Here is a 25,772-nt window from a genome sequence, read left to right as displayed (position 1 = left end):
AGGAAAGATAACTCCCTGTAAAGGTATCACTCATTTCCACACCTTCTTTTCAGAACCACCACAACTCATAAACAGATTTAAGTACATGTCATCTCCGCAAACCTCATTAGATTGTTTCCACTGACTCATGGCTGACTAAAGCTTTTTGCGTAAATCAGGCCTGGAATTACACAGATGCCACGGAGACCTATTGCCTGCATTGCCCCTGGTCTTGGCCTTGGTGCCCCTTCAAAAGTGTCACATAGCCTTTCAGATTTTACAATGGAAGTGCCCTTTGCAAAATGAAAATAGCCTTGCCATTTCAAAGATGAAACTCCAGGCCTGTATTTACTGGAGAATGTTGGACAATCAACTAGGGCAAGCTCTCACACACAGGCTTTCAATACTCTGCCCATCGAACATGTAAGAAAGCTACACCTGAAAGAAAAGTCTTGTAGCATTGAACATCGAGCAATAACATCTGAATAAAACTTACCTGGTCCCAGAGTTGTGTGAGGTTTTTGGACGGGAGGATGGTGTGGGTATCTGGCGCCCTCTAGTGGCCAACCTTCGTTCTTCTTCATCATGGCTTGTGAGAATCTCTTCAAGTAATCCTCTTCCTGTCCAAATGAACATTTCCAACAGAAATAACCAGAATCAATCAAAGCTTTTTCGAGGAAAAGCTTTAACCCAAATCAACTTATCAATTTATGCAATTTGAACTATCAAAACCTGTTAAAAATGCGACGCAGCATTTAAAGGCAGTGGACACCTTTGGTAATTGTCAAAGACCAGTTTTCTCACTTTGGTGTATCCCAACATATGCATGAAATAATAAACGTCAACCTTGGACTCAACTGGTAATCAAAGTTGCAAGAGAATAATAAAAGAAAACACCCTTGATGCACAACTTTGTGTACTTTCAAATGTCTCAAAAAGGCTCACAATAATTGATGAGAAGTTACCTCTTTCTCAACTACTACGTTAATGCACTGAGAGGGAGCTGTTACTCACAATGTTTTATTACACTCAACACCACTTCATTGCTCATTACCAAGAAATATTGTATGCAAATATTTATTTGGAGTAATTACTAAAAGTGTCCAGTACCTTTCATTTGATTTGTTTGTTTTGTTTCCATTTTTTCATGAACATCCATTGTACATAAATAACAGCTTGTTGAATTCCAAACATGGTGTATTAATAAATGCAGTTGAATAAATAAGTCAATTAATAAGTAGCTAAAGAAGAGTTTCAGTATGAATGGGGGTGCCATCTAGAGCAGGACTAGCCTTCTATTATCGGACCACCCCAAAATCTGCTGTCAACAAAAATCATTTACGCTGGATGTCGTTGTTAATATATTGTGTAATAACGTACTTACCGGCATGGGATATTTTAGGAGGTCCATTCTGTGTCAGAGGTCGTGGAGCATGTCTTCTAGGGGCAGGTGTATCTAGTGGCGACGGCTGATGGGCAGTCTTATCTAACGATGCATCATTGTCACTTGAAAATACTCCTTCATTTGGAACCTTTCTGGCAGACTGCTGTGCAGGATAACTGTGTAGAGTGACTGCTGGAGTGTAGCGCTTGTGCCTTTCGGCATTCTTCTCCAGGGTTTCATGTGAGATGCCTCTCTGCTGATCTTTGAAAGCTTGCTTACCCTCTGGTCTTGCAGCGGATGCTGCATGCCCCGATAAACCTGGATGGGTCCTGCGACTTTCCTCTTTCTTCAAAGGCTGCTTATCTTCTGGCCCAATGTGGTTTGAATCAAGCTGAGATTTCATGGTATGATGAGAGTGTGAAGAGGTAGCAGAATGACTTTCCCGTCTTGGTTGATAAGCTGCCGACATAAGTTTCTCCTTTGAACAAGAAATGAACACAAAATAAGTCTAGACTTATGAAGTACTATACAAAGTGCTGAAGCTAGACTGTGACAATCATGTGTAGTGGGATGGGGTAGAGAGATGGTACTGGCATGAAAGGTTTTTTTCTGACATAGTTGTATTTTGGTGAAGTGTCTGTGTATGAGTACAAGAAATTTGTTATGAATACAAGCACCAGAGCCAGTGCAACTGTAAGGGAAAGTAAATTTAGTGAAGAGAAACATTCAGGAGCACCAACAGTGGGTACTCCGTTTCTGACTGTACCCTCCAACTCTTGTGCAAGCATTGACATTGTTACAACTATGTTCTGGAGTGAACATAAATTGTAAAAAATTTAAACGGCAAGAATGAAATGTAGGATTTGAAACTTTGCAGGGTGGAAATAGGATATAGTACGGTTTGTGGTAACACCATGTAATGATAATCTCTGAATTGAGTTGGGTTTCACCTTTTGATCAGCATACTCTGACCATTTTCTGGAGAATACGAGTAGTTGATTTCACAAGATTTATATTCTCCAGAAGACGATCAGAGCAAACTGATTGAAGTGTTGAGTTGAAACCAATGGCTATTTTCAGAACCAACCCAACTCACTTAGAGATTATCATTACATGGTGTTACCGCATACCCCCTCAGATAATACCATTCAGATCTTGCACATACCTGCCATTCCATCTGCCTGTCTTGTATCTTCTCCAGGTGCTGCAGTCTCTTGTTCATGACCTCATCCAGTGTTTTCTGCAGTTCACCACCTTGATTTGAGTTCGTCACTGCGGCAGTGTGTTGCTCCGCGGTGGTGTGTTGCTGCCCTCTGGTCAACTCCTGGAGAAGAACCAGCTTCTCCATCATTGTGTCCATTTTGGTTTCTAGGTCAGTCTGAGCCTGAAAAACGATAACGTTAAATAAAATTGTAATTGATAAAGTCACTTCAAAACTAAATACCAGTGTTGTAACCAAGTAATTTTCCCTCAAGTCAAGTCAAGTAACAAGTCTTTTTTGTCCAAGTCAAGTCGCAAGTCAACAAAATTGGTTACTCGAGTCAGATTTGAGTCCAAGTCACTGACTCGAGTCAACAACACTGCTAAATACCTACCAGTAAAAACCACCCTTGTTGCATATATCTGTGTGCCTTCAGATGCCCAATAAAAAGCTTCAGGCCTGAAGTCTGAAATTTGAGTGAGAAATCACCTCTTTCTCAAAAGTACATTACTTCAGAGGGAGCCGTTTCTCACAATGTTTTACACTATCAACAGCTCTCCACTTGTTACCAAGTACGTTTTTATACTGACTTTTGTTTTATAGTCATTAACAATTATAGTTTCCAGTGCCTTTTAGTAAATTGGTAAATATTAACCTAAAACTTGATGCAACAGATACCTTTACAATTGGAACTGTAGCAGCTACTGCAGCAGCTGTCACTGCAGCCACCGTTGTAGGATCTTTGATTTCTGCCGCCATATTGCCTTCAGGATGACCGTGTATTGATGAGGATACCCGCTGATCACTGCCTACCATGGTCGGCCGGATGTATCTCTTGACCGGTGCAGTCTGCTCCTGTCTATTTGAGAGGACAACATGAGGAAGAAAAGTAGGATTTAAAACTTTGCAAGGTGGAAATACCATATAGTAAAGGTTTGGCAGTAACAAAATGTAATGATAATCCAACGGTTCTTTTCAGAACCACCCCAACTCATTTGGAGATTATCATTACATGGTTGTAACTGCAAACCTTTACTATATAAGGAAGAAAGTTAAAGGCTGTAAGTGTGAGAAGAGGTTATTAAATTAAATTTTGTTCAAACTTTATTTTGGCGAGATGTTGGAGTTCTGATTCTTGTTATGAGCATGTGAACAAATTATGGAAACAACTGGTAAGTCAGCTACCACAAAGCACTTCAAAGGTCTTCCAAGTCCCTCGAATGATTTCATCCAGTGTTTTGCATAGCAATTTTTCTTTTTTAGATTGAACCTGACTACATGTGGTACATCAAAGACTTGCTCAATATTATATATTTCACAAAGTTTTTAGGAACAGGGTCCTCAACACTAGAGAAGTAAAACAAGGAGCAGTATTTCGTTATATGGGCCCTAAGTGTAAAAAATAATAGCTGATTTTTTTTCACCAGACCGACTTAAAATTTTGAAATTCAGATAGAAAGACTGAAAGTTCTCATTCCTGAAATAAAAGGCAGACTCCTGAGGATAGGTGCAGTTATATCTCACATACACACCTAATGAACAGTGAAAGAAAGAACCCTGGGAGCTAACGGCAATCTTTATAATGAGCTCACCTCTTCAGGAGCTGGTCTTTCAAGACTTTCTGTTTCCCTCCAAGAGCAAATTGTGTGATTCTTACATCGTTGCTTGGACCGGAAGGATGGGATAGGATGGAATGGCTGGAAGTGGGTGCACCTTGCTTCAGCAATGATGACGATGGTGGCTTCTGTCATGATAAATCAAATTTTACTTTGTTTTGTATGGATCAAAACAAGAACAAACAATCTGTAATAAATTACTGTTATACATTATACAGTGTGCCACACTGTATAACTTTTTTGTTTTTAAGACACTAAACTTCCATTTGATCTTAATTGATATGAACCCCTGTCCCTGGAATTCAAGGTCATTTTTGTTTTACAAAGGGAACTTCCAATGCAGAATCATAAAGTCTATGCAAGGCCCATATGTTTTGTTTCTGAAAAACCAAGGGCACCAAGGCATTTTCTCCTTGGTAAAAGGCACCCTGTCAGAAAAATGTAAATTTCTACTGGATTATTTAAAGGGCACCAAGGCAATGACCAGGGGGCATCAAGGCAATCACGTTTAGTGCCTCCAAGAAGTATCAGGCCTGCTATGAGAACATTTTGAAGGGGCACCAATGCCAAGAACGAGACAGTGAGAGCCATCGTCTCTGTAGCCTTGTTTCATTCCAGACCTGGAACCCACTCCCATAAAGCTTTAAAAACTAAACACAAATTTGCAACGGTCAGAGCAAAATTATAATTTATGTAGGTTAATACTCACTGTTCCCTCAAAACTTGTTCTTAATATTAGCAAGCAAGTTTGTGGGCCAGATTTTCTGCTTTTAAAACAACATTATGAAATATATGGTCCAAAAGTTTGCACCGAGTAGTTCTTATAACTTTCTTCTTTAAACTTACAGAGTTTGTACGGAATGCAACTTTCTCCCCAGTTGAATCAACCTGTTCAACTCTAATGCTCTTATACGTAGCGCCATCACCAGTTGAGATCCTTCCTTTTCCAGGCAGATGGTTCTCTTTGTTGTTGTCAAGACCCAAGACGTTAGGTTCACTCTGATTGCGATTTATAGTGTCTGCGATATCTCTCCTTTGTTCATAATCCGCTGGCAGGTTGCCAGGCAGGGCTGGTGGTATGTACTCATTGTTGATTTGCTCTGTCTGACCGTCTACCTCAAATGGAGATTTCACTTCTTTGAGAAATTTAGCCTTGATGCTCACTCGCTGTGAGTTTGTACTGGAAAAACTTGACGATGACAACCTTCTCTCTGCTGAACGACTTGAGAGGGATGAGTCCGTTTTGATCGGAGGTTTGGTTGATCGGATGAGAACTGAACTAGCCGTTGAACTGCCTGATGTATTACTACTCACATTGAGTGTTTTGCTATCACTGTTATTGCCTGGGGGAGCTGATGGCACCGGTGTAGCTATCATGTTTGTCGAGTTAGCCTCTACCTGCTGTAGAGCTGAAAAATAAAGTGTAGAGTTGTTTTTAAAGGAAACCTGTTAAGAGACTATCAAATTACACTTTTCATTATAGAGTGTGCTGTTACCCGTTATGCCTGAAAAGTCAAACCACTACAGATTTGAGGAAAGAGTAAAAAGGAAAAACACATGCCAGCGTATACAGCAGCAATTTTTAGGCAAGTTTAACACTTAAGGCAAGTTTAATCCGTTTCTGTAGTTATCATGCCCAGAGATTTCTAAAAATGCATTTAATTAAGGCCCAGTGACCAGGGGTAATAATTTGAAGCACTTTGAGACACCTGTTCGGGAGTGAAAAAGCGCTATATAAACTCAAATATTATTATTACTATTTTTGTTTACTCCTTTCTTTAGTTCAAGCGTCTGATAGTGTACATTAATATGAAACAGGAGGACATGAATGGGTCAAATCTACCAATTGCAGCCTGCAACAAGTATTTGGCAAGAAACAGAAAAGTTGGTTAATTTTGAGCCAACTTTGTATGGTTATATATGGGGAATTTTAATTGATCATAGCTAATAATATGCAAGACTGATATCGTTCAGAAGTTGTGTAGAGTACACAATAAGCATAATAAATATGCAGGATATGTGACCAATAAATGTGATGTGAATTAAAGGATTGACCCAGAACTGGGCCAAACTTCATGACTGTGCACTCGTAAACAAGGAATCGGCGCTTGCGGAGGCAGGGAATCCTGTGCTTACGTCAAGCGTATTTCACGGGTAGCGGCTAATTTTGGTTTGTGCGCACTCCTCGTTACAAGGCATATTCTACGATTACTTACACAGTAGCACAGAAATTTGGCTTGCAAGTAAGCAGAGAATGGTGATTGCAAGCGCAGGATACGGTGGTAAGCAGAGCCATGAAATTAATGGGGCCCTAGCTTCTAGTCAAACAAACATGTTGGAACGCCTGTCAGTATATTTTTTTATATCACTTTACAGTCACTCAGCAGCATGATCAGACAGACTAGTAATGTATCGTAGCGTCATACGTTATCGACCCTCATATGTTTTCGGTCCCTAACTTTGATTCCCGTTTACCGCGAGATTGTGCAAGCTGCACAGGTGACAGAAGCTATGCAGTTTACTCACGGTCTGTATTTTCATCAGACTTAATCATGCTGAGAAAAAAGTTTCCTGTCGTTGGTTATGCTCAAACATTTATAAAATGATTGATTTTTTGTACTAATCACTACATTATTATGCCAACATTCAAATGAGTCAAAGAAACATCATCCAACTTCAAATGTTCAAAACAAAATTACTATCTGCTAGATTGAGTTTCATTCTGCTTTAGTCACTAGATGGATCACGTGAGGTGGTTACTATTTGGGATTCTATGGTGTGCCAATATGGGGAAAATATTAAAATATTTTAAGTGAAAATGACCCAAATTTTTTTTGGGGGGATTTACTGAATACTGTAATAAATTCCGATCAGCGTAACAAATATTAAGTCTACATTAAAGAGAAAATATCATAGATTGGTTTCTTATCTCCTGAAACCAAACATTACTGGTCTGAAATGGGGGAAAACGGATTGTTATGAAGTGTGTGTGTTTCAAAGGGGGGTGGGGTGTTTTACTTTCATGCCTTATGATATCTCTGGATTCTAATATAGTAGCCAAAATGCCTTTGGACAAAAATGTAATTAAATTTGTTAAGTAGTAATTGAATAATATTTTTGATTTATTTTGCATGCCATACTGGCTTCTGAATATTCAATAAAATACCAACCAATGAAAGGTGTGAAAACATGTGACGTTGCTCCAATGTCGTGCATGCACAAGCATTGTTAATGGCGGACTGTCTCTCACAACGTAAAACCAAAACTTGAAAAATTTCAACACACCATAAAGTGTTAGTGTTAATGTTAAAAAAATGGATAGATGATTTGGAAGAAAAAAAAATTTAGTTTTTGATTGTGAACAATTTTCCTGTTATCCTACTGAAAACACATGACACCAGGATAGTGCAAATTGGCACCCACATCACAGGAACTTTCTTCAGTGGTGCAACAGACTGACATAGGCCTACTACCCAGCGAGCATATCTGCGGGCCAGAGTTCAAAGTGATGGGAAAACATATACAAGATTTTGACGATTTCTATTTCCATCTATTTTTATCTATCTACGAATGTGTATGGTCATGGTGAAAAATGAATCTTGACACAAGTTATCAATCATGCAACATCACCTCATCTTGTTTTATGGTGGCCTGTCAGGCCAGATAGTTTTTAACAAACTACCTTTTAACGAACAAACTGTACAGTTAAATGACAATGGAATTTTAGAGATCAAATTCTCATTTTACCTCCTGGGAAACGGCGAATAGTCGGAAAGCGGCAAGTCCAATTTCATTAAATCTTGTCGTCAATGTAATTTTCAAAAAGTTGACAGAAAAAATTGTGGGCCCGTCTGTTACCGCCCTCAAGAGGTCGGATTTTGAAAGGGAGCGAAAGAATAACTAAAAATATTATAGTTCGTGATTTGCAGTGGTCGCATTCAGAAAGAAAAGAGAGGATTTTGCCAGCTTGTAACTTAGTTTGTCTCCATTATATAAAAAAATCTATAAAAAGAAATCGAGGATAAACAAAGCGTTTTAGTTGACATAACCTAATTCCATATTATTTTAAACGATGGTAATTAGAATTCCTTCCTCCGACTCCGAGAGACCGAAAGTTTGCAACGAAATCAGTCAAAAGTAAAACAAAACAAAAAACCCTGATGAATGAAACAAAAATCATAATTGGTAACGTCCTCTATTGATTCCAGTACCATGGTTCTACCATGGAGGTACAAATAACTCCTTCTATTTCTACCTCCATGGTTCTACAGTCCTTTCTTTATGGGGAATTATGGCCCGTCTTACTGATTTTGCTGAGAACTTCATGCTCTCTGCTGGACGATGTAACTTCAACTACACGTTCCTAACAGTTTAATTGTCAAAATGGCGTCGTTTTACTAGAGTGACGGAGCTCTCGTTCAACCAGAAAACCGGTATTTTGTTTTGTCAATTTTCAGAACAAATCTATATCAATTTGACTTCATTTTAACATATTTGTATTCTCTAATTTAAGGAGAATGAATCGAGGCTGGCGAGGAAGAGGAAGACCTCCGCGGGGAGGCCAACGGGGCCGTGGATTTCGAGGAGCAAACAACCGTGGTGGCGGCGGATTCCCCCCTCAGCATGCCCCTCGTGGGCGCGGTGCTCGCTTGGATCTGCACGGTATGGGCAGCGGGCCAGCAGTACCACATCATCTACCGAACCCTGCAGGACCCCGTGATATCCCTCCCCATGATATTCTTCCCCATGAACCTCATCATGGCCATGTGGGTGGTGGTGTTGGTTCGATGGATATTGGCATGGCAGATTTTCAGGTGGGCATACAATTTCGTTTGTTTGTGATGAGTTCGAACTTCAAGTTCAACTCCATCAATCGACAATCAATCAATTCATTTCAATTCTGCAATCATTCTATTATTTGTTATCTTAAATTATATTTAGGTTTGTATGAAGTTACTTTCTTATGTCACATTCAGTGTTGAGAGAATCCATTTTAACCCATAATAATCTTTGTGGCAATTGTAGTTGGCGGTTAGGATTATCACAACTAACTAACCATGCTAACTGTCAGTGTCACTTATATATAATGAATGTCTCAAAACATCATTTTATTTAACCTGGCTGGGTAATAAATAACAAACAAAATGTTATTTATGTTGTTTAATGTTTAAGTTGTACTTCTTGGACTCCTTGTTGAAGTGGACCCCCATTTCCCCTGATTTTTTGCATCTAATTTTGTAAAATGTAGGCCTATATTGCTAGGTTTCTTTTATAAATGTTTTTACACTCACAACTTTAAACTTTTAACAGTCCTGCTGGTGGTTTTTTTTCCTTTTTTTCTCAAAACAAGTGGACAGTCTAGATTGAATGTAATAAAATTATGGTAAATACTTCAAAATGTAGGCCTAAAAAATTGTTTGTGTCACAATTCAGTTGTCATATTTTTAGTTTATGTCTATGAGGAAACTCCCCCCTGCAAGAAAGAAAAAGAAACCTTTTTTTTCATGAATAATGGTGATCGTTCTGGGTCAAACTCAGACTATTGTTTGATCAGGTGTGATATATTTTATCTTTTTGTAAATAATAAACCTCCTGTTAATATTTTTACACTGACTTGGATCAGAAATATAAAACTTATATTTTTTTTACAACGTCTGAATTGCAAGAAAGTTTGGATAGATCTTGTCTGGGTTTTGATTAATTGTCACTAGTTAAAAAGAACAAATATTTCACTTTTTAAGTCGTTTAAGAAAATATATTGTTAAAATTCCTTGTGAATTGAAGGAACAAGAACTAAGAAATCTATCAAGTGTCAGTTTAATAATTTTTTAAATCATGTACATCAAACGCCGTTTGATAGTTTAAAAATACAATGATTAATTTGTCAAATGTTTGCTACAGAGGACAATCCCAAATGACATGATGCTTCAAGACATGGAACAAGACCCACCAGACTACCAGTGGCCCCCTCCGGACTACCAATGGCCCCCTGGAGATGGTCCTGATGCAAATCCAGCACCAATGGAGCAGCATGGGAGGCACAGACAACCATCCCCGATGCGTGATCAATCCAGTAGAGATGGGGCTGATCACAGGAGGGGACCCCCTCCAGGCCCCGTTGATATGTTCCAGTCAGGTCCAGAAGAGTACCAAAGACGTTCACCTATGAGGGAAAGCCGTCCAAGAGACCCAGAGATCAGTAGTGGTGGAAATAGGAGGTCTTTATCTCCAAGACGTGATAACTCTCGCCAATTGTCAGACGAAGCAAGTCTCATGGGCAGACCAGGGCTTCCACCACCTCACACTGACCAACGTTTGACTGATGAGGTTAGAATAAGTAGATAATAGGGCGGTTGAGCTGCACGTTACGCAAGCAATCTCACGTTTTTAGCATACGTGAAGTAACCTTTTTTTTCACCTCAGGTACGTACGTGCAGATGCCATACGTGAGCATGTAAGAAGCCCAAGTGGTGACGTCACCTAGAAACAACACAATTTTATGATGTTCAGGTTCAGGTGATTGCTCGCGTAATGTGCAGCTAAATCTCCCTAATGTGTACATATACACTTAACATTCTTTTTAAAACAAATCAATCTCAGATCCAAGCACACTAAGTTTATATTGGTCATACTTTGGTTATGATGTGGTGACACTTTACAGAAATAACACAGCAGAGCGGGCTAAGTGACAACTTGGCTCAAAATTTGGTGGGGAAAAACCACCAGATCACTGGGCTTGTAGCTCAACACTTTTGCTCAGAATAAAAATGAGAATAAATTGTCCATACAGTTCACGGAGAAGCTCGCTCATATTTGGACAAACACAAAGAAATATTATTTTGTTCTTAGGGTAAATGCTTGAATACTGTACACAATCGAAAGTATAAACAGCAAGGTATTAGTATTAATATTTATTTGCAAACCAAAAGTCTTGCCGGACACGAGGGTCAGTGTTAGTTTTGAAACATGGACAATTTTGATTGTATTTATTTAGCGATCTAACCAAATAATAAAGGCTACTGAGAAACACAAAAAAATACAGAGCTTCACACAAGTAGGCCTCCTGTTTTATTTTTGCTAATTGACCCAATTGTTGATCAATCATTTATTTGTTTCAGATTGCACAGCAGGCTGTTCCAACCATGAAAGACACAGAGTCACTGCGTATCACAATTGGCAATGAACGCTTCTTCGGAAATAGGGGGCTTGGTCCTGATCAGGGTGCACAACAAAACATGTCTGCACTTGGAAGACTTGGACACAAAATTGACCCGGCCCCACCAACCACCCAGACATCTGCAGATTATGGACAAAATCAGCGACAGTCAAGGTGAAAAAATGTTTTTGTAAATTATGATGTTCCATCCTTGACACTATTCAATGCTGATGTTACCACTGGACTTGTAATGAACCCACCTTGATGAGCTTGGTTGAAATTAAATATACTGATTATCAGAAAAAACCGAAACAAAGGTTATTTGGTTTACTAATGGTGTAGACAAAAAGTGTTGAGGACATTCCAAGGATAGACAAAACAAAACAACAAATACAAATGGATCAAAGATAAACCTAAGGTATAGGTACCCAAAAGTGGCCACTTGAAACAGTTGCACTTCGGCAAGTTGTGGCTGCGCAGTTAAGAGTACCAGACTCAAGCTCTGGTGTTTCTGATCAGGAATGTGTGGGTTCGAGCCTTGGTCATGACACTTGTATCATTGAGCAAGATGCTTTACAATAATCGCTTTGTCCTTCGGATGGGACATTAAGCCATGGGGGCTGTGTACAAGGATTGGTAGTGCGCGTAAAAGAACCAAGAGCACTTACTATAGAAAAGTAGCGGTTAACCCAGGTATTTCTGGTTCACATAGCATGGACCATTATTTACAGGTTTCCTCAGCCTTGCTAGATACAATGAATAAGTTTACTGTTGAGGCATCTTTGGTTTCATGACCAGAAATATATAATAATAATAGTAATAACAATAAAGGTTTGATACAGTGCTAACACACACCGGTGTATATGGGTAAAAACCAAAAAGAATATAAAGGTTTGCACTTTGATGTTGAATTGATGTTGAATTTTTATGAGTAATTTATGAATATTTCTTTGTTACAGCCTGGAGAGAGAGCAGAGGTTCAGAGAGAGGTCTGAACCAGATCCTGAACATGTTCGCCGCAGTCGTAGCAACTCACTAGAAAAACCGGATGCATCCATGATGAGATCTGCCAACAACAGTAAGGAGAGGGAGAGAGAAAGTGACCAAAGAGGGAGTCGACACGAAAGAGGAAATAGAGAAAGTAGAGATCGTGACAAGGACAGGTCATTTCATGATGACCAAAGAAAGGAAAGGGAGAAAGGTAGGGGTAGAGATGCAGACAGCGACCGTCGTGATGACAAGGGAAAAGAATCGTCCAGACCTCGTGATCCTCGGAAAGATAAGGAATTTTTGGCTGTACGGACGACTAAATCAAGCCCCCTGCCTCCTAGTGATGTTTCTCCACTGTATCACTTTCTTGGAAAAAATGACTCCAAAAAGCAAAGCAGTGAGAATAGTGAAGGAAAGAAGCAATCCAAATCTCAGAAGCCGGGAATACCTTTGCCATCAAAATCTCGGTTTACACAATCTACATCCCAATCCTCCAACACTGTGGTAAGCTCAGCCCAGTCCATACAGTGTGCACCTGATGTTTCAGAACCGCCAAAGGCACTCCGATCAATTTTGAAAAAGTCTATTCTAAAGAAGCCCAAAGTAAGTCAAGCAGAGAGTACAGTTACCCAAGAAGCTCCTAAACAACAGGCTCCCCTTTTCCCCATTGGACAGTCTCCCCCAGTTACTGCATCCCATTCTCCAGTGACTGTTCAGTCATCAGTACCGGACATCAAACCAGGGTGGATTCCTGTAACTCGTCAGCCACAACAAATGAGTGCTTCACACCAGCAAGAACAGATTCTTGCACCAAGCCAGCCTGAACAAATTCCTGCACCTAGTCTGCCAGAACAAGTTCTTGCACCACTTCAGCCAGAACCAATGCAAACACAAGCTCCACAGGAACAATTATTTCAGCAGCCACATCAGTTGCTCGCTCCTCCCCAACATGAACAATTGCCTATGACTACCCAAGCCATTCCAGAGCCAGAGCCACCCCAACAAATTCTGATGCATGACCCTCGTCAAAATGTGACTGGGACATCCTTTCAACAACCAATTTCTACTGCTCCACCCGAATTAACACCCGACAAGATCACAAACTTGCTGAGCAGTTTAACTGGGATGTATCAACCACCGGCCCCAGTTGTCACACCAGCATTCTCCAGTATAAGTCAGAGTTCTGAATTACAAATGTTTGCACAGCAGATGGGTCAACAACCGCCTATTTACTCTGCACCCATACCTCAGATGCTCCCACCACAACAATCCTATACAGAAATGTCTCAGCAGATGCAGCAGCAGTCCTATTCTCCAGCCCCTCAACAGCAGCAACAGCAGTCATATCCTCCAGCGCCGCAACTGCAGCAACAGCAGTTATACCCCCCAGTGTCCATGCAGGAGCAACAGTCGTCATACCCTCCAGTGTCATTGCAGCAGCTACAGCAGTCATACCCTCCAGTGTCATTGCAGCAGCTACAGCAGTCATATCCTCCTATGTCCATGCAGCAGCAGTCTTATCCCACAGTGTCCCAACCGCTGCAACAGCCTTTTCCAGTGGCACCCCAACAACAATACAACAATTCTCAGCAGCAGTCAATACAGCAGCTGGCATTGCAGTTGGCAGAGCAATTAGTACAACAGCCTCCTCCCGTGCAGGCTGCGCCAACTCTTCCATTGTCACAACCTCAACAGATATACCCAGGAATTCCTCCTCAAACTTACCAAGCGGTGTCCCAGGCCACAAGTTCTGCAGCGCTGTCACTTGACAAAATTTCCACCAGTAAAATCTGGGACTTGGCGCACAACATTGGTCAAACCGCTACAATGCCATCTGTAAGCACGCAGAATCTGTTCCCTGGTGTGGATCCAGCGGCACTGTCTAAGTTTGAGGAACTACAGAAACAACTTGAGGAACATAAACGAAGTATGACATCCTCAGCCCAAAACCCAGAAGCACAGTCACAGATGCAGAACTTGTCATCCTTGCTAAACCAAGCTCAAAACACATTTGGTCAGGCTCAGTCTCGTCAACAAAATCCACCCGCTGCAAAACCAGTTGAAAAGGCCCCAGAGCCAAGCAGGTCATTATCTGGATTTGGTTCTTTGGAAGATGAAGATCTTTTCTTGTATGGCGATGGAGTTGACGAAAAACCAAAGGAAAAAGAGAAGTTGACATCTGGAAAATTGCAACCATCTGGTAGATTGTCCCGTAGCTCTGAACCTCAAAAGACTGCAAAACTACCAAAAGTCCAATCAGTGCAGCCAGAGCCAAAAGTGGAAGCCCCAAGTGATGATCAGATTAAGAATATTCTGTCAGCCATAGGCTTTGATTTTGGCCTTGCACAGAAGATAAAGGAACAGAAAGAACAACAGGAGCAAGGCAAACCAAAGAAAACTAAATTGAGTAAGCCAGAAACTAAACCACAACAAAAGATCCCTCAAGTGCCAACTGAAAAGAAAGTGTTGACACCTGTGGAAAAGACTGCTGCACCTCTGACTGAAGAATCCCTAAACGTAGGATTCAATGAGACAGCCTCTTTCTTAGACAGTGGCATAAAAATGAAGACAGACCAAGAGTTGAATGACTTCATACAAAATGCAAAGAGTAATGTATCAAAACATCAACAAGACTCAAAAACGAAGGATAAGGCTTCAAACTCGTCCAGGTCACGATCAGAAAAGAGACAGGAGAAACCCAAATCAAAGGAGAAAGAAAAAATCCAGCCTCCCATCGTAACTAATATCAGCAGCCAGGCACAAAGTGTGAGAGCAACAGAAAATAAATATGTCACAGAAAAGGTGGAAATTCCAAACCAGGATGCTTTTGGCCAGTATCCACCAAGAGAGGTCGTACAGCCAAGAGAGGTCGTACAGCCAAGAGAGGTCGTACAGCCAAGAGAGGTCATACAGCCAATACAGGTCGTACAGCCACCGCCATCTGATAGATCTTATCAGACACAGGAAGTAAAATACCAAGAAAGCAGTGGGTACAATCAGCCTTACCAACAAGCGGCACCGCCCCAACAACAGACATATTATCCTCCTCAGCCTGTTCCCATGCAGTATCCTCCCAAGCCTGCTCCTCAGTATGCTCCCATTGAACAGACTGTGCAGTTTGTGAATACCAAAGATCCCTTTCCTGTAGCAGCTCCTGTTGCTGTTCAAAATACTCAAAGTTTTCAACCAGAAAATATCTTCATTTCTGTAAACACGGCAGGTGACTCTGGGTCCAATCGTGTTGTTCTGCTCCCAAACTCAGAACAAGCATTTCTTGACGAACGACAGAAGAGAATACTTGAGATTGAGCGACGCTACCAAGGACTGACAAATCCAGAGGAGCTGCTGAAGCCATTGGAAACAGAAAGAGAGAAAGAACGTCGTCTACGCCGTGAAGCTGAAGAGCTAATCGAGAATGAGAAGATACGCAGGAGGGAAGAACGCAAGCGTAAAGAGGAAGATGAACGCAGGAAAAAGGAAGAGGAACGCAAGAAAAAGGAAGAAGAAGAAAGGGAAGAGAGGAGGAAAAGAGAAGCAAGAAAAGAAAGAGAGAAAGAATTGGAAAAAGAGAGGGAACGGGAAGAAAAAGCGAGATTTGAGAGTCTACCTTACCAAACAAGGATAGATATTCTAGAAACAGAGCTTGAAAAGCTGTGCAAACAGCATGGAGAAATATCACGACAGAGGCGTCAGAAGGATGGGCAGAAAGAAGCTTCTTTACTTCAAAACAAAGAAAGCCAAGATGACATAGCTAATCAGTTGAGACAACTGCGAAGGAAAATGAACCAAGAACGAGAAGAAGCAAAGAATAAACGAGTTGATGAAAGCAAGAAAAGGAGTCGGAGTAGATCAAAGGAAAGGGTATCTTCTAAGGAGAGACCCAGAAGCTTTAAAGAAATTGACTACTCTGAATCAAGAGACTCAAAAGAGCGAAGGCTTTCCAAGGACTCTGTGAAGGACTCCATAAAGGACACTGTGAAGGAACCTGTGAAGGAACCTGTGAAGGAACCTGTGAAGGGTTTTCAGATTCAAGCAGTCAAGGAGACTGTTAAATCAAAGTGGGATGCCAAGGAAAAGAAACTACAGGCCAGTTTTCAAAAGGTAAACGAATTTGCTTGCAAACCCACAAGACTGCATGTTGTATGTACTTTGATTTGATAGTATTAGAAGGAAAATTATTTGATCAGCCAACTTTAACCCAAAAATCAGAAATTGTAGTTAACCTCGAGCTCTCTAGAATTTACAATAACAAAATTACATTTAAAAACAGTTAGGAAAAAGATAAAAATACATATACATATATAATAGGTTACAACAACAGCAGAACACAAACTAGTTTTCATTAAAAGCACGAACTGCTTGAGGATAAAAACCGCTTACTATCTTGGAAGTAATCTGCTGCTTGGTGAAATTCGCTCTGCATTATGGACCATTGTTCTGATTGGAGAGAGCAAATGCTACTCCATTCTAATGATAATGAAATTCTAATTACGGAAGAAAATGTTTTAAATGAACTTCTCAACTGTGGCCAATATTTTAATAATATTATATAAAACATTTTTTGGGGAAAAAATGAGTAACAAAAGTGAATCAAACCAAGTACAAGAACTAATAAATACCCTTACTTATTGCCACACATATGATGATCGCACTTTTTAATCACAGCCCGCGGAGGAGAAGGCTGAAAAATCACTGCGTTTTGAGTTCAACTATTACGATCCGGGAAACCACTGGTGCAAGAACTGTGACATGCATGCTGATAACCTGAACAACTATTTCATTCATTTACACTCCAAGAAACACATACAGGTGAGTTGGCAACACATGAGGCAGTTTTAGTTGAAAAGCACATTTTTTCTTGTTTCATTACAACAGATGAGAATGTCAAAGCCTGTGAATTGTGGCTCCTTGGTATTGACTTTTGCCTTTTCCAATTTTTCTTTCCTTATAGGATGTCATCTTGCAAGTGGTGGATGTGCCTTAACGCAGGTTACTTGGTTTTCATTGAAATCAGAGGGCGCCTATCTTTATGCACTAATTCAGTAGTCTTTTCCAGCATAGCTTGTTGCCATGTACCCTGTGTGATTGACATGGCAAAGCTCTTGACGAAGTTGGGTTCAACATGTTTGAGATGAACAAGCCGCTCAAAATGATTATGTTGTAGACGCGCTGCAGTTAATGATCAAGAAAAACAAGTCCATTATGTGCGCTGCGGAGAGTTCTTTCTTAAGTTTAGTGAAGATGGTTTATGATTTAAAATGTGTCTACAAGCATAACAGAAACTTCAAAACTCCGAGTGTCATTTAAGTTTCAGACAGATCCCCATTTCACAGAGCTGATTTGAGTGGATTTGCAACTTAAGATTGCTGCTCACAGCCAGGCCACAAACCACAACATATACAAACAATCACTGTAATCTTTTTCTACTCAGCATTGCTTTTTCTTACACAGAAAGTTTTAGGGCTCAAAATCTGTATGAAATGTGCCTTGCAGGTGGAGATTGCACAATCTGTGATGAAACCCCTTTATGAAACCTGTACTGCTAAAACCAGAAACAGTAAACACGGCTTTCGAAAACAAAAATGACTTTTATGTTTTGTTAATGGCAAGAGTAAAGACTTTGTGAAATGTACAATGTGTAAATAACTCTGGAAGTGTAGCAAATCAAAAAAAGAATTCACAAAATTTCACACACCTACAATTCTTATTAATGGAGCCCTTTGGTTTTCCAAAAATCTAAAATAATAAAATTAAAATGCAGAAGTACTATATATGTAAAAAAACACTGCATTGAAGCAATCTGGTTTGATCTAATTTGTCACAAAGAAGATGTGTTAACTGTTACGACACATTGCATAACGCGCACATAGAAGAGGGTCTCCTGTCTGCCATTTTGGGGGTAAAAAATGTAAACAGAATGATGTTACATGTCTTTACTCACGGACGCCTTGTAAACACATGTACCATCCTTTTGTGCGTGTTTTGACCCCCAAATTGTAAACAGGAGACGCAAGTGCACTGCATGTTGTGCAATGGGTCACTATCTTCATGTATTAACTTGGGTAAAAAAATAATTACAAAGAAGGAAGTGGTTTGAGGTGCAAACCCATTGGTTAAGGACAAAACATATTTACAGGTAAAATGCCAACATGTTCGGTATGTACTCCTGATAATTATTATACTTCAAGTATGGAGTAGAAGTGTACAAACTGAATAGACTCCTGCTGGCATTGATTGTAAAAGGAATAGGTCGCCCAGCTTGATGTCTCGGCAATTGAAACAAAATTCCGCCCTTTTTGTGGAGGCTGTTCAAAGTAACTGAAAGGTAATGTCTCACAGTACAAATCAGTGCAAATTATGAATTTTATAAAAGTTATTCAGCACTTAAATCTCTGTTATCATTTTACAATGCGAAAAAATATGATTGATGGTATTGATATTAAGCGTGTGAAATTATATATTTATTTCTGGGTACTCAAGTACATATAACAATTGTATTGATGATCAATCTGTTCTTTTTTTTTGTTTTTTTGTTGTCATTTTGATCTGTTCGGCGTAATGATCTACCAGAAATGTGACCCATATGATCGACCTTGGATGACAGAAACGCTGATGAAAACAAAGAAGCCAGCAGGAAACACTATTGATGCTCCAATCAGAGGTAAGAAGCTCTGGTAGGAGTCATTATTAATCATCTTTAAAATCTTCTAGTGTGCATTTCCATTGTTTATGGTAGCTGTCAATGTTTGTGTAAAGTGCTTTATCTACTGCATTGCAAAGAGCTTATTTAAAGAAAATTTTCAAAAGAACTGTTAAGTTTCCGATTTATTAGACCGATTTGATTTATGTAGCAATTTAAAATAGAATTAGCTGTTGCAAACAACTTACCACCCAAAGGACCGATGGTATAAATGCAAAAAATAATAAATGACCTGACGTTTCAACCCTAGCAGAGTCTTTCTTGAAGGCTAAACTTATAATTATAATTGTTTACAAGGTGCCTTAGTGCACTCAATAGCCACTGCCAGGAACATGGGCAACCCCATCTTTTAGCGGTAAGTGTAACTAGGTTCTTAAACGCGCATTACACAAGTTCAATGTTTGGGATCTAATAATGGTTAAAAGTTTCCAATGCACAAGTGGAGAGTCTATAAATCCTTCAATGTAAAAACAAGCGGAAAGTTCAGAGGGTTACCGAGTAGAATGCTGTCCAACCATTTTCCACACAACTCAGAATCAATGAGCATAGAGTTATGACTTCAAATGTTCCTGGAACAAAAATTTATGTTAGAAATTTTGAGGGAATACTAGATTCTGTATCATTGTATCGCAGAAGTTTAGAAGAAACGCACACATTTATTGTTACAGTCATTTACATTTTATTAGATTGACAATAATGACAGGTCTGGCTCACTTGATTCTTGCACACTGTCAGAGAGAAAACTAATATTAGATTGTTTTTTCTTTTTGGTGTGTGTTGTTATTCAATCAGTTCTTCTTTATAGTTGTAAACAAACAAGTTTTCTTGTTATTGTATTGTGTAACACATGTTTGTTGTTTATTTAAACTAGTTTTTGTCTGTTGTCTGGTTGTGCTATGTTAACAAGATTTTATTGCTAGAATGCCAAAACACATTTCCAGTTTTAATGTTATGGTTTTGTTTCACACGCTTTTGTTTTCTTCAAGGCACTGAGTTTGTGATGCCAGTGAATGGGTTTTTCTGCCGTCTCTGCAAAGCCTTCTTTGGTGATGGGGTGTGTGCTACAGAGCATGTGAAGAGCTCAGAGCACAACAAAACCTACGAGGTAAGATGTTAGTTGTCATTTTGAGTTAACATACATGTGCTGCTTGTGCGCTGCTTATGCGCTGCGTAGAGAACTACTCTGCCAGGCCTAACTGTATTGTTAAGATTTATTAATAATAATAATAATATTTGTTATTTGAAAGCGCCTTCCATGTCACAGACATCGCAAAGCGCTGAACAATTAAAACCATATAAAATACAGAAAATGTAAGTAAAAACATGAGAAACAATTTTTACAACAGGAAAACTGCAATTTCAAACGATTAAGTTTTGAAAAGTATTAGTGTCTGTTAAAGCAGTTGGTCGTTTATGGTAGCTTTTTTCAAGAAAAAATATGGTGTTAGAAAACTGTTAGTTGGTTTGGTATTTGATTTGTTTTTGAATGTGATCTGTTCATTTCCATTTAAAGGAATTGGCGGGTTAGGTGGGCCAAATAATAAAGTGTTAATTTATTCAGAGTAATTTGTAAAAGCAATTGGGGAAACATTTAAGTATCATGAAAATAAAAAACGAGTAATGTAGCGTACCAAACAACTGTTGAGGAGCACCGCAAGAGAATAATGAAAGAAAAAGTCACCCTCTTTTCACAAATTTATCACAATGACTGCAATACCAAAAAAAACATTATTCACCAAAACGTTTTCAGCCAACCCATGGAATAATCCTACAGACCTGGCATGATTTTGGAAATGTGGGTTCCCACTTGCTTTGTGTTAATCATTAAAAGGAAACAAAAATTTACACTTTAATTTGTTTTAATGTTTTAATTTGGAGATTTACGAGTCCAGGGGAAGGTACACCATTTGGGTCCATTTTGCTTTATTCCAAAGCACTCTTTACCAGGAATTATATTTGGAGTGTTTTTCTTTGTAGTTGTTTACAAAATTGCCTTCCATGATGATTGTACTTATTCCTCTTCCTTCTGCTCTTTCAGAAATACATCGAGGAAAACAACTACTATGAGAGGAAGCTCAAAATTGACAAAGCAGCAGCCCGAGCACAGCAGATGGAAGTTGCGATGCGCAAGGAGAGAGAATTGAAACGCAAGCAGGGAGAAGATGTGGAGGAGGATGAAGACGTGTCAAAGAAACAGAAGGTAGAAGAAATCAAAAAGGTTGACACTAAAGGACAGAGAGGGTTTGGGGTCTTTGACTTCAACAAGAAGGATGAAGAAAACATTGAAAAAAGCACCAGTGCCGTAGACACTCCACCTGAGGGTAAACCTGAAAAGTTGCCGTCTGAAGTTGTCCCTAAGCCTGAGAAACCCATTGCTGCTGAAACAGAAACTGCTAAGCCCACCCTTGGTGAAACTCTCCCTGCTGAACGTACAGCTGCTGAAAAGAAAGCAGCCCTTGCAGCCAAACTCGCACCTATGGTTGGCAGAATGAGAGGTCCTAGTAAGTTTACCCTTCGAAAAACAGGAACAGCGAAGATACCAGCCACTAGTAAACTAACAACACAGAATCTCTTTCCCGGTACTTCTAAGAAGTTATTGACCTTTGACACACTTCCTGTAGTAAAGGATAAGGAAGAGGAGAGTAAAAAGACTGCAGTACTTCGTAAATTAACACAATCGGATATTGCTGATGCCTTTGGAGGCAAAAACAAAGACAATGGAGATCAAGAAGACGCCAAGAAACAGCAGGCTCAAGTGAAACAAGCCCCTCCAAGTAATGTGCAGGTCGAATTTGGAAAACCAAAAGAGAGTGATGTGTTTGGCCCCGCCCTGCCACCCCACCCTGTTCTGCCGCCCAAGGCCGCTCTGCCGCCGCCCCAGCCCAGTAAGCCTCAGCCCCAGTCCGTTAAGCGTCCACCCCAGTCCGTTAAGCCTCCGCCCCCGCCCGTTAAGCCTCAGCCCCCGGCCGTTAAGCCTCCACCCCCGCCCATTCAGCCGCCGCCCCAACCAGTTTCACTTGAGGACATGGATGAAGAGGATGTATGTGTACCTGGTATGGATGATATCTATTCCTTACCCAGTTTGCTTCCCAAACCAAAAGCCCCTCCTCCTGTCTCGGCCATTGCTAGTGCGCCTACCACCACCACTATGGCTTCTGCTTCATCAACAGCAAGTAACTTGTATAACATTTTCTACACATCTGGTCATTAGAGATGCAAAAGTTGTATCACAATTGGATGGATTTGATATCTGAGACGTTGTCTTGTCTTGGGCAGCGCGGTACAGGGGTTTTCCCTGAGCGGCCCAAGTAAATCACACAACCCTTTGTAAATATAAAAACTTTCCGCTACTGTAAATTTTTAGTCTTAGTTCTGCATTTCTGGAGATTCTTAATACAGTGGACCAGTAAGATTTTGCCCTAGGAAATTTTGGGGTGTCAATCATCTCTTGTCAGTACACACAAGAGTTTTTGTTTGTTGGACAAGGCAGTATTTTCTAAGTACATGAAAAGGTCACCTCTGAAAAAGGGAAATTTTAATTTGTACTGGGACATTTCAAAGATTGCAAAGTGGGCTTTTGCCTCCCTGTAGTACCGGGTCTAAAAATGTTTGAAAAATGTTAAATCATGTTCATCTTTGAAGAATGAAGATGGTTGGCCAGTTAGTGTATGGTTTACAGTGAAATTAATAGACATTCTTGTAAAATGCAAAACTCAAAGTTACTGCAAAACTCTTTGAAAAATCCCTTCATAGGTCATACTCTTTAAAGAACACTGTGTTCTGAATCGTCCAGCTTTTTGCTGCTGTTTTAATAATTGTTTTTTATTGAAAGTTTTACTTAATTCTTCAGACACATCATGAGTGACTGGTAATTTTATCAATTTTGCCGAAGATTAAAGGCAAGCTGATGCTTTTTTTCTACAAATTTTGTTTTAACAAGGACAATACCATAATCATACAGTCATGGGTTGTGTATTTTTTGTATAGGAGTTTGCCTACAAATGATAGATATTTGGATTGCGGTAACACCATGTATGTACTTGCTGGGTAGATTATGTTCTTTTGAGAACTGTCTTGCTTTATATTATACTACCGCGGCATGGTGTTACCGCAAACCAAATATATATCGATACCTTACCATGCTATGCCTCAAATCCCATATTCTAACAAATCATAATATTTGATATTGAAAGAAGGCAAACTATTGGTTTATAGAAGAGTAAATGTATTTAAATACTTGCAATAGATACCTTGCCTTGGCCAGCACATCTGAGGTCTAACAATAGAAACATGCATTTCAGTGGGGGTGTTGTTTGCGCTTGTGATGTTATAGTCCTTTTCGCAAATACCCATTGCGCAAGTGCCAACTGTTGAACGAGGTGCATGCTGGTGTAGCTAGGGATCAAACTTAGCGCTAGCTAGACCAGCAAGCACCTCATTCAAGCTGTACAGCATGTGTACCAAGTATTTGCGATAAGGTGTATTGGCAAGGGTTTTATAGTAAGGTCCTATTGACTAGAAACATATCTTGTATGATTGATTATAACAACTTGACACTAAACATGGTTTGGCATACTACAAGTTCCTTTTTAATTTACCAGTACTTTAAACAAATCCATTAATGGAAGTGTGTTTATTCGGGCATGGTTATAGATCATCTACCCTTTGTTTACAAAAGTCACGAACTTGTACACTCCAGGGCCTTTCTGGCAGGCAAGGTACTATACTGAATATATGGGACAATACAAAAAATATATTTCATAATTTCCACTCCAATTACAAGGTACAAATAACAGCTGCAAAACCTTTAAGATGCACCCCCCTCTCGTCATATAAAAATCAGACAGTGCAATCCCGATGAACATAAGACTGTTTTATTGCATCGAGCTGTGCACATTGTACCTATCGTTCCAACATTAAGTCCAGACTATGTTGCTGTTATCATGTTATGTCACAGGTTACCTGGTCTATACCCTCAATTAGTTTTTATCCTTAACTATATATGATTGTTTTGATCAAAACCTAAACTAGAAACTTTCAACCTGTTTACAATGCTTAAAACAATGCTTATGGTACTTGTGTTTTCTAAATAAATGGTTCAGTCACCCTTATTAAATTTCATGGATTCACTTCAAAGGTTGTCATTATCACTTTCTATCTGTATTTGGTGTTAAAGGTACCCTATTATAGTTGGGCACAAACGCAGAAAATACTGCTTAGCACATTTTGTCAATAAGCACACAATGAGTTGGGCAACACTTGAATTAATGTAAACCTTATGAGATTGTGGCTGGTAACTATAGTTTCTGTTAAGCCAGATTGTTTCTGTGCTTAGCAAGTTTTTTATGCTTATAGGCTTTATGAATTTGGGCCCTGGACAAATTTCCTTTGCTGAAAAGATTTGTTTTGAACATGCACATCATGACAACTACATTTGAAACCTGATTCTGCTTAGTAATGTTAATGTCAACAGGTTTTGTAAATATTTGTTATATATTCAGCTTAGGTTGGCCTAGCTCTTGCTTAAATATATCGCCACACAACACTAAGCCTTTACTGAAAAAACAATGGTGGATTTAGATGTAAACAAATCAAAAAGAAGACAGAAAAAACACCCGTTGTTTGAGTTTTGAATTTGACAAGTGTGCAAACTATCACCAGAAGTCGGTTCAACTGCAGAATCTCTAGATGTGTGTATTTATACAGAGGTTTCTACATGTATTGATCTCTTCTGCTCTTTTACTGATTATAAAATGCGTAGGCCTACATTCATTAAAACCTAAATCTATATATAAGTAACTTTGATTTGTGTCATATTTTGTTTTCAAGCTTTCTTTGTCAAGGATAGTAGTGTTCAGTGTTCCTGAAACTAAACTGTTAATGTGCTGAATTAACAAATTACAAATATTTCACTTCGAATGAAAAGTTATAGGTGGCATAGAGAAATCTCTGCTAGATTAATATAGGTTTTTTTTTTATACATGTATCCAGATTACTAGATTGAAAACTTGGCACCAAGTTCTAAATGAGGTGCCCCTCCACCTAGTTTGAATTCAGTTCAGTTTGTTCAAAGAAGGCCTCCTCCTATGACATTTACAAAAGATGCGTATCCATCCAATGAGTGATCAATAATAAGGTTTCGATTATCACAATTTCTTTTGACAAATGTCCCTTTAAATGAGCCACTCTATTTGAACTGGGGAAGTTCTCATTTCGCAACGAACGGAAATGCTACGAGCCAACTTTATTCAGTGGAATTCCAGGGTTGAAAAACGACCTCCTTTTACTCAGTTGCAGTTTGGTCTCCAGAATCGCTTCCAATGTGAAATGAGTTTGATTATAAACAACAACAAAAAACAAGTCCATACGAAGTGTTTCTCCCGCACATAAGGTGAATTCAAAAGGATTGCAACTACTGTCCATACTCTCCTATTTTCAACTGCATTGATTGTTCTAGCGGTATGATTCCATAATACATGTAATTGAATTTCGTGTACAAGAAGCTAACTGAAAAATGTGCAATAATGAACGGATCCACGACGTTGAAATAATTAATTGAAGAATACTTTTTTTGTTGGGTTGGGGTGTGGTTAGTGGGGGTATAAAATAAGTAGGGCTACCACGATGCCTTATCTATATCGTGCATAAATTATCTCACCACTGCTAATGGTTAGTTCAATCCAGTTGATAATAGTTGCAAAGGGAAATGGTTAGGCTGTTGATGATTTATGGATTACATACTCTTG

The 25,772-nt window shown here is 39.4% G+C and overlaps 2 protein-coding genes across 3 annotated transcripts in view; one reads left to right on the top strand and one right to left on the bottom strand.

Annotated features, from left to right (window-relative positions):
- The window catches only part of LOC139947887 (TALPID3 protein-like), a 108,398-nt gene that overhangs the window by 76,919 nt on the left and 5,707 nt on the right, over nt 1-25,772 (bottom strand). Inside the window, exons 1-7 of one of the 2 annotated variants that reach the window (XM_071945729.1) lie at nt 7,928-8,020; nt 5,027-5,589; nt 4,157-4,308; nt 3,243-3,423; nt 2,529-2,747; nt 1,364-1,841; nt 476-599 (exon numbers count right to left, since the gene is read on the bottom strand). In XM_071945729.1, the coding sequence (XP_071801830.1) occupies nt 476-599; nt 1,364-1,841; nt 2,529-2,747; nt 3,243-3,423; nt 4,157-4,308; nt 5,027-5,557 (1,685 nt within the window). In that variant the 5' untranslated portion in view covers nt 5,558-5,589; nt 7,928-8,020. Of the gene's footprint in view, nt 1-475; nt 600-1,363; nt 1,842-2,528; nt 2,748-3,242; nt 3,424-4,156; nt 4,309-5,026; nt 5,590-7,927; nt 8,021-25,772 lie in introns of those variants that run through there. The other variant, XM_071945738.1, reaches the window with a different exon arrangement.
- Nucleotides 8,568-24,800, top strand: LOC139947877 (uncharacterized). The gene is made up of 9 exons (XM_071945717.1): nt 8,568-8,613; nt 8,694-8,994; nt 10,082-10,507; nt 11,299-11,510; nt 12,296-16,427; nt 16,992-17,135; nt 18,897-18,987; nt 20,013-20,131; nt 21,065-24,800. The coding sequence occupies exons 2-9, from the start codon at nt 8,698-8,700 to the stop codon at nt 22,235-22,237; spliced, it is 6,594 nt and encodes a 2,197-aa protein (XP_071801818.1). The 5' UTR covers nt 8,568-8,613; nt 8,694-8,697; the 3' UTR covers nt 22,238-24,800.

The sequence above is a fragment of the Asterias amurensis genome, chromosome 1, assembly GCF_032118995.1.
Source record: "Asterias amurensis chromosome 1, ASM3211899v1".
Lineage (NCBI taxonomy): Eukaryota > Metazoa > Echinodermata > Asteroidea > Forcipulatida > Asteriidae > Asterias > Asterias amurensis.
The sequence above is the reverse complement of the archived record's forward strand: the minus strand, read 5'-3'. Positions and strand labels throughout refer to the sequence as shown.

Coding starts and splice junctions, on each gene's coding strand:
- LOC139947877 (XM_071945717.1), top strand. CDS start 8,698: ATGAATCGAGGCTGGCGAGGAAGAGGAAGACCTCCGCGGGGAGGCCAA. Junction 10,508..11,298: donor ACCAACGTTTGACTGATGAG/GTTAGAATAAGT, acceptor TATTTGTTTCAG/ATTGCACAGCAGGCTGTTCC. Junction 11,511..12,295: donor CAAAATCAGCGACAGTCAAG/GTGAAAAAATGT, acceptor TCTTTGTTACAG/CCTGGAGAGAGAGCAGAGGT.